We start from the raw sequence: 9,126 nt of genomic DNA, 5'->3' as shown, positions 1-9,126 counted from the left end.
TGAAAATTCAATCTAAACTCAAATCCTTTCAGGTGCAAAAGCAACGAGGAGTTTTTTTCCAAGATGTACTCATCTACAAAACGAAAGTGAAACTTTAAGTTAACAACCTATGTAATTTATTTATTTTTACAAAGACCATTTTTTCTTGTAAACAAGCCAGTGATCTGCTTTTTGGCTCATCGCTCTTTCCTTAACAAGAATATTATCGTTTTTTTTCATTATGACAGTAAAATTAGGACGAGAAGCTGTGACGGAATCCCAAGTTCCGAATATCGTACAACAATTTAGAGGATATAAGAATCCACAATAAACTAAGTAATGATTTTTCAGGATTCACTTAAGGGTGTAAAGAACCTCATGGAATCCTCCATGGCAGAAAAATTTGGTACAAAGTGAGCAGCCGAAGAGCTACAGATTCATGCGTTTTAACACACCACATTCCTCCCATTCTAAACCACTCAAAATATAAGCAGGTCTTGACCATTTTCCATGCTAATTTGTCCCCCCTTTACATCCCGTCTTTGAATTCCTTTTTTCTTCCCATGAACAACATTTTTTTGTTGACAATGAGACAACTGCCTCTGAATTCTGTGTTGCAAAATTGACTGTTAAAAGCTGCTCACGTCTTGGGTTGAACAGGTTTTCCTTGTGTATAACCAAACAGAACACGTATGGCTTTTAGAAACAAAAACCTATTGGGATCTCTGCTGTCGAGTATACTCCCACAGAGCAATGGCGCCGCTGACATGAACGTTAAGAGATCTAACGACTCCCAACTGTGGAATCTCAAGGCAAGCATCCAGAACATGTATGATATCCACCAGTACACCTTCCTTTTCAAGCCCAAGGACCAGTACCTGTCCAGTGGATGCAAATGAGTAACGCAACAATGTTTCACGATGGAAACGAAACACCTTTTACAAATTCCATTGAATAAATAGCTGCCAATTACAATGCAAACTGAGAAGAAGAAAAGGATTACAATAGAAAGAACAAATAGCTTTTGGGAAATTATATACACTATGGTTACTTGTAATATCCAGAATGATATTGTATATACTACTGCAACTAAGGCTCCACTTCTATTAGAAATGTGGTACACAACGTAATATAAAAATGTGGTACACAACGTGATATAAAAATGTGGTAAGCCTAGTATTTTCCTTTCATTATTTAAACTAACCCCCAGATGGATTTTTATTTTGTCACTGTATTTTTTATGGCAAGATATTAATCCAGCGCACAAATTTAAAATTTAAAATGAAGATTACTAGGATATGAATGTGAATCATACTTGCCATGATAAATTTTATATTTCCAAAAAGATGCCGTCACAATCACTTGTTAAACATAAATATATAAAGTTCATGATGTCTCCAATATAAGTCAAAATTACAGTTAATGAAACTTTGGGAAAAAAGCTCGAATACAACAATCTGAAGCACACTAAAATAATTAAACATAGAAAACGAACATCCAACAATAAAATTACTCCTCCATCATGGCGAGGCTTTTGTCGGGCTGCTGTTGAGAAACCTTGACCTTGATTGGTAAGTTGAACGATGGATCTTGTTGTAGCACACTTGGAGCTTTGACCAAGCTGATGCTCTGTTCCAACTCTTTTGCTGCCTCCCTGTGCTCCTTGGCCTTCTTGCCCTTCATCCTGCCCAAGTTTTTCAACAAAAATGTCTTAATATATGAGAACCAAAAACACCTATTACTGTTTTCTCCTGTAGATAACAATGAAGCAGAGGAAAGTACCTCTCCTCATGGTGTCTGGCCTCCCTATCGACTCTAACTTTATCGATCTTCTTAATGGCCTTCAGAGTGTTTGCTGTAAGATTCCTGTCATATCTCTCAGGCCTATTTCGCTTTCTCTCAAACTCAAAGGTCGAGTCCTACAAAAAGAACACAAAGAGTGATATAAGGCTAACAGAATAAACCCTAAGCCTTCCAAAGATCCAATATTAAATAGTAATATGAGCACGATTAGATTAAGAAAAAGTAAGTTTGTTCACCTGTGTCATATCCTTCCCACGCAACCGCCTATAGGCCTTAGTCCATTTTACCTTGCGAGGATTCCTCTTCATTTTAAAGTTCTTGTGGCATTTGGATCTACAAAATCGAAAAATCTAGAAAAGAAATGGTTGTCAGGGAATTGAGCTGCACACGATGTTTCCTTAAACAGACATAATGTAAAGGCAGGCTTAGTCCTAAATGGCACTTCTTCTTCTGACACAGCAATGCAATTTCACAATCAGTATCGAAATGAAGTGTTAGATAATTTCTTTTGACATTGGTGAACTAGAAAATCCCATACATATGAACATAATTAGAAGACATCATTCAGGACACATTCAAACCACAAGGAGTAAAGAAACGACCACACAACCTGACTGCCAAAGAAATTGATTCATCCTCAGTGTCAATCTCATTTGTGGAGCTTCATATAAAATTGCATCCCTATGTAACCATGCAAACCACTCTAAGCTCCCTAATACTTCCCATCAACCCAACCCCCGAACAGCACATTAGATAGCAGTTGACTATAGATTCAGGAATGCAATGAATACTAACATTTTCAGTTGTCAAATTAACATTTAAATTTGATAAACAGGACCATACATCTGCAGGTAATATATGTTACTTAGAATAACATTTAGAGGATAAATCACAAGTGCATGGAAATTACATGGACAGAGTAGTTCCTACCTTTGCATCATTACGAACGAACTGAATCCCATGTCCAGGATACACGGTGGAGGAACAGAACCAGCATTTCTCCAACCTCATAGGGCCCTTCGATTATACAGCACTATTTTCTACGAAACAAATTAGAAACAGAAAGGAATTACACTCGGTCATTGAAATTGTTACCCAAAAAGAAAAGTTGTGATTACAACAATTCACAGCGCACAATGGTCCTGCTTGCAATTAATTAAATTCAAAGGTTATGACAAAAAAGATTTTTAAAGATTCTCCTAGAAGCAACACAATAATATTAAAAAATATAGAATGCTCTACGATTATGCTCCTACAGTCCCACAACTACACCAAGTTAGCCTAACACTCGAGAAGAATACAAGATGAGCTTAAGTGGCTTGAATTAAACAGAACAAAAGTGGGGAAAAAAAACCCAAAAGATAAACCAATGTGCAGTGAGCACAGAATTGGAACACAATCTAGCTTTGAGACTTGTTGGTTCTCCATAGAGAATACCAAGAACAAAAGGGATTATATAAGCTTATTAGTTCTAAAGAATACAACAAAAATAGGAATAAAAGAACAAGGGTTGCTGAGATGGTTTTTACTTCTTACGGCTGTATTTCAGAGCTAGAACAACGAGATAGAGGGAGAGAGAGCTGAGAGCTTAGAGCAAAAGAAACAGGTTGAGAAAGAGCATAACACATCAAAACCAAAAGACAAATATGCAGAAATCTAAAAATCAAGAAAGACCCATGAATTGATGAAGAGCATACTTAAACAGAAGGTCATACAACCAGGTTTTGCAAATATGGGAGAGCTAGAGAGCGGCTGAGAGAGAGCGACAGAGAAATCTGGAAGAAGTTGGCGGCGGATTTGGGGAGAGGAGGTTGAGAGTGAGAGAGACCGAGCGAGAGAGGCAGAGGCGGAATGACAAAAAAAATTGAAGCCCCTCAAATGTAAAGGGTTTCGCCGGATCGAGTGTGGCAAGGACTAGAAATGGCATAAAATTGACGAATCATCTGCTGACACGTGTATTAATGATTTTTTTAACAATATTATTAAAATATTAGGTTTGGTTGTCAGTTTGGGGATAATTATAACTGGCCCAACTCGGTTCAGGAGGTTTTTGTTTTTCTTTTCTTAAAATACTTGCTTCTCTACACGCGCTTCTTCGCCTGCAAGAGGTTTTTTTAAAAAATTTAAATTTATTTTAAAATTACAAAAAGATAATGAGTTATTGTATTTCATAAAAATAAGTTTCATTATCTGATTTTTCTTTTAATTTTAATTCTATTAATATAAAACAGTGTAAATTTACCATATTATTCTCATTTAATTAATAATAGAAGAGAAAAAAACAAGTGACATAATCTTGTATTGAATTGGTGGTTGAGTCGTTGGATTAACAAATATCATTCTTTTCTATTTAAATATTGGCAATATCCAACTAGCGTCTCCTGATATAAAAACATCAAAATTGTATTTGATTAGCAATTTGACATTTTTGCTTAAATTTAATTTCCCCCGATGTGCCAAATAAACGAGTTATTATAATCTTAAAAATATGTAAAAACATTAATAAAGAGTAAAAGTCAATAGGTTTGCAAAAGCAAGTCAGCCCATTTAATATTAAAAAAAAAAAACTAGAGAAAATTAAAAAGAAAGTAGGCAAATTTGCTATCAATTTTTACACTAGCTTTCATTTTCAGGACAAATAGATTATTCGGTTTCTTTTTCTCCAACATCACTTGTATATAAAATAAAATAAAAAATTGTTCGGTTCAAAGGAGTTTGCTGCCCTTTACAAAAGTGTATCAAGTTTAAAGTAAGAAACTCATAATTTGGGGTCTTCGTCTAGCATAATTAAAAAACTTTTAGTTTTTATTTCAAAAAATCATTCTAGATATTTTCTTTCTTTTAATTTATAGTGACAGGACCTGCCCTGAATTCTTTGGAATCTGCGACGAATCTTGTAGATTATCCAACATCATACTTATGACGGGCCCACTTACTAAAAGAGACGACACTTTATGCCGAAATTAAGGCAAAGTCTCTCCTGAAAAATGAACATTTTCAAAAACATCAACCTATAAGAAACACATTTATAAACTCAACCAGGAGCATGCACAATGTAATATCATGCAATTTACATAACAGGCATCCGGCCTTACAATCAACCCTAACAATGGGCGATAATTGTTGGAGCAGGATTTCTTTCAAGAAGAAATACCTCCACAGGTTCTTGACTGAAGTCCGCGCGCTTCCTTGGTCGAAAGAGAACTCCGGACTTTGTTCCCGAGGTCGAACGATGGAAGAGGGGTGAGTACCTGCAAAAGTCACTCCGACGCTCAAGTCAGTATTTGCGCAGCGTACTCTTAATGTTTAATTCAATTTTTGTCCCCTTTGGCTGGAGGTCTAGCCGGGTTTTTATAGCGTTTCGAGTTCTTGGGTTTGGCCATGCTTTCCTAGCCTTGCGCATCCTGTCCCCCACTTCATGGTAGTGGGGTCAGATGAGTTGTAGTGGGATAAGATGAGTGATTTGCGTCATCCTCGCTCCGCACTTCTCTAGTGGGAGGGAACCTCGATCATCCCACGTCTTTTGGTTGTGGCATGTGGGTTAAGCCACGACAAATGAGATTTGGTCCCCACAGTGCCTCCATTTTTTCCTCTCTACACGCTTCGCGGGTGGAGAGGGAAAAATGATCTAAGTGGGATTTTGGAACAAGGTTTCTTCTGGTTGAGCACATGTCATCCGGACGGGCTCATGGCTAAGCCTAAATAGGCCATACCTTTTCCCTTAGGCTTGCTGGTCAAGCTCAAAAACATGATTCCTATTGGCTTATCACCAACCCATGCATGTTGCTTTCGCACTTTGCATGTGAAATATTCAAATGTGGACTTTCATGCACGTTGCTAACTTTTCACGTTCCAACTATGGACTGTTACCCCTATGTGGTGTATCCAAGTGCGGACAGCCAATCCCATGTGCAAAGGGGCCCTTTTATTTATTTTGGATTTCTGCGCCTTTGCTAATCTGGTAGGCCCCTGCACATTTTCCTTTGGGCTGACGTACCCCAGTTATGGTTTGCTTGGTTTTGAGCTGTTGCCAACGCGGTGGGTCCCATACTTCTTGGTTTCTCTCTCCTGGCTGATCCCATCCTCAAGTGTCATGTGCTTTAGTTTCTCTCTCCTGGCTGATCCCATTTCCAGGTGTCATGTGCTTTAGTTTCTCTCTCCTGGCCGATCTCATCCCCTTGGCTATGAGTTTTTGCCATTTGGTGGGTCCCATAATTCTTGGTTTCTCTCTCCTGGCTGATCCCATCCCCAGGTGTCATGTGCTTTAGTTTCTCTCTCCTGGCCGATCTCATCCCCTTGGCTTTGAGTTTTTGCCAATTCGGTGGGTCCCATAATTCTTTGCCAGATGATCTCAAATGGATTCCAATATTCATGAGCTCACCTTCCGAACCCATGCGCCTTTGGTTCTTCGATTGATCCAAGGTGTCCACGCACTTTTTTTTTTTTTGGTTTTCTTCTTCTCTTTTTCTCTTGCGTTTGAGTCATTCGAGCGAGCCCAAAACCCCTTGGCTGTCCTTCCGGAACCGTGCATCTTCGGTTTCTCGACCGACCAAAGGTGTTAACACTCTTTTTTTTTTTTGGTTTTCTTCTTCTCTTTTTCTCTTGCGTTTGAGTCGTTCACGCGAACCCAAAACCCCTTAGCTGTTCTTCCGGAACCGTGCACCTTCGGTTTCCCGACCGACCAAAGGTGTTCACGCACTTTTTTTTTTTTTTTTTGGTTTTCTTCTTCTCTTTTTCTCTTGCGTTTGAGTCGTTCAAGCAAGCCCAAAACCCCTTAGCTATCCTTCCGGAACCGTGCACCTCAAGTTTCTCAACCGACCCAAGGCGTTCATGATGATTTTTTCATTTTTTTCATTTTTTTTCGCGCTTGAGCTGTCCCTACGGGCCCCAAAAACCCCTTAGCTGTCCTTCCGAACCCGTGGGCCTTCGGTTTCTCAATCGACCCAAGGTGTTCAAAGACTTTTTTTTTTTTTGGCGACTCCCAGGCGGTCCACAATCCGGTTTTTGCGTGAGGGGGTGAACAAACTTAGGTCTGTAGGTGTACTTACTACTTTGCATCACTTATTGCTCACATCTGTTGCTCTCACTTGTCTTTTGTCGAAGCTCATGCAGCTTTATGTCAGGAAGCGCATGCGTTGGATAAAAATAATTCTAATTGGTCATGTCAAGCCAGGCTTTCTTGCCAGAGCCTAAGGCAAATATCCGAGCCGTCCGTGTGAACCTTATCTTTGCTTTTGAAAAACCTCTTCCCGTGACTTCTGTGAATTATTTTCCCAATTTTTCCCTTGTTATAAAAAGGCTGATCGATAGAGATGCACTCACCTGTAAAACCGTCTACACTTTGCTTTTGTTCTTCACATATAAGCTCTAGGCGCGAAGGGAGAGGAAAGTGTTCTATGCATTTGAGAACTCCGCCAAAGGGTTCTTGTTCTTGCCACTACCTAGTAAGTAATATTTTCATCTTTGCTATTTTCATGTCGAACCACGAGATTTGGCCCAAGTTCGGTGGTGTCCCACCGAACTACGAGATACTTAAGGCTCGCACTAAAGGATGTGTTCCCGATAACGTGGGGATCGATCCTCTTCCTTTGGGGTCAGATATGTACACCGGTGCCGATATCCCTCGGGGTTCCTTAATTCTCTCGCCAGCCCATTTAGAGCATGTTAGGTTTCCACTCCACCCTCTTTTTCATATGCTCATGTTCTTCCTAGGCCTTCACCCCATGCAGCTAAACCGAATTCTTACCTTCTCATATCTGGGTTTCTAGCCGTCGGTTTGTAATGGGGTGTGTCCCTTAGCTTTAAGGATTTCATTTACCTTTACGACTTGGCTTGTGTTAGGGGGAAAGTCACTACTTCTTTTTTACGTCCGGGTCTGGTAAAAATGTATTTACTTGTAAGCCCATTTCCACCAAGTACTGGAAAAACGAACCTCTCTTAATCACTAGGGAGTGGGCAGTGCCTGAGATGTCTAACATGCCTATCTCGTTGGAGTTTGGCCGAAAACCTGGTATACATATTTATGTCTTTGAAATACAACTTATTGTGTTTTTGCAGATCTAACTAACCTCTTTTTTGCAGTACTTCCGTCGGACAAAAGGTGTCTCCTTTCTGAGGACCAGATCTCTTGGTTGGAGGAGAACTTAGCTGGTCGAGGGTGGGATATCACACGCTTTCTCGACCCATTCAGTTTAGCTGATCCAAGCCTGCGTGGAATAAACTTGTTCAAAGACATTTGCTGCGTCAACGTTGACCTTTGTTGCACTGAGGATTCAGCGTCTCGTATCCAGGCCAGCTCTCAAGAAAGGGAGGTTGAGTTAGCTCAACACAGCAGCTCCAAGGACTGCGTATCCGGGTCCGAGTCTGATCAATCAGATATGTCAGCGCCACGCTCATTTTCGATCCCGGGCCGTAGGGAAAGGAGACCAAGAAAAGAGCCCGAGCTTTCCGGGTCTGCGAAGAAATCTCGCCATGCTTCACAGGTCATCTTGGGTTTGGGCTCACCCAATGTATCTGCTTCGAGTACTCCGTCCCAGCCTCTGCAAGTCCCTCATGCCCCCACTCCCGCTAGCTCACTAGGCGAAAACGATTTCACAACCATGACTGATGAACAGATGTGGGGCTACCAATCATAGTGCTTGAACGCGGTACGTTTAGGATTTGTGCTAGTGTCATCCAATTGCCATGCCTTATCATAGTTGCTTGTTTAATGCTCACTTTTTACTTCTCGTAGATGGTTGGTCTTCGCAATGCGCAAATGGCGAGGTTTCAGGCTTTGAACCGTGAGATATCCGAAAAATGGCAACCCTTGAACTTAGCGGGAATTGCATCAAGGAATGTGAGACTGAGCTTGAACAGCAACGGGACGAACTACGAAACCTGAGAAGCGGCCAAAGCATTGTACGGATGGAGGTTGACCGCCTTAAGCAATAACTGGTGGATGCCTCACGTAATAGGGACGAGGAGTATCAGGCCAACACCAAGCAGATCAGGGTCGAGATGGCCAGGCAATTCCGATACGATTGGGTTCAAGGTCAACAACCCTCTAAGCACAGGTTTGTGGCGGGCCCATTTGACTATGATGATGAGTTGGCATTTGGCCCTGCTGGCTACGGACTTTTGCAGGTACTCACCCCTCTTCCATCGTTCGACCTCGGGAACAAAGTCCGGAGTTCTCTTTCGACCAAGGAAGCGTGCGGACTTCAGTCAAGAACCTGGGGATGGGATTAGCCAAGAGAGAGAAACCAAGAATTATGGGACCCACCGAATTGGCAAAAACTCAAAGCCAAGGGGATGGGATCGGCTAGGAGAGAGAAACTAAAGCACATAACACTTGGGAATGGG

General features: G+C 40.9%; 1 protein-coding gene across 1 annotated transcript; it reads right to left on the bottom strand.

Annotated features, from left to right (window-relative positions):
* Window positions 1–1,291: 1,291 nt before the first annotated feature.
* Window positions 1,292–3,645, bottom strand: LOC117629247 (probable ribosome biogenesis protein RLP24). Its single transcript, XM_034361779.1, has 5 exons — window positions 3,480–3,645; window positions 2,713–2,822; window positions 2,019–2,132; window positions 1,762–1,898; window positions 1,292–1,663 (listed from the first exon to the last, which is right to left on the bottom strand). Exons 2-5 carry the CDS (start codon window positions 2,791–2,793, stop codon window positions 1,489–1,491), a joined length of 507 nt encoding a protein of 168 aa, XP_034217670.1. The 5' UTR covers window positions 2,794–2,822; window positions 3,480–3,645; the 3' UTR covers window positions 1,292–1,488.
* Window positions 3,646–9,126: the final 5,481 nt, after the last annotated feature.

This window comes from Prunus dulcis, chromosome 5 (genome assembly GCF_902201215.1).
Source record: "Prunus dulcis chromosome 5, ALMONDv2, whole genome shotgun sequence".
Taxonomy (NCBI): domain Eukaryota; kingdom Viridiplantae; phylum Streptophyta; class Magnoliopsida; order Rosales; family Rosaceae; genus Prunus; species Prunus dulcis.
This window is presented reverse-complemented; position numbering and strand designations above follow the sequence as displayed.

Excerpts from the sequence above, each read along its gene's own strand:
- LOC117629247 (XM_034361779.1), bottom strand. The coding sequence starts at position 2,793 with ATGAGGTTGGAGAAATGCTGGTTCTGTTCCTCCACCGTGTATCCTGGA. Across the intron at positions 2,133-2,712 it reads TCGTTCGTAATGATGCAAAG|ATTTTTCGATTTTGTAGATC; the intron begins GTAGGAACTACT and ends TTTCTTTTCTAG. Across the intron at positions 1,899-2,018 it reads GTGGGAAGGATATGACACAG|GACTCGACCTTTGAGTTTGA; the intron begins GTGAACAAACTT and ends TTCTTTTTGTAG.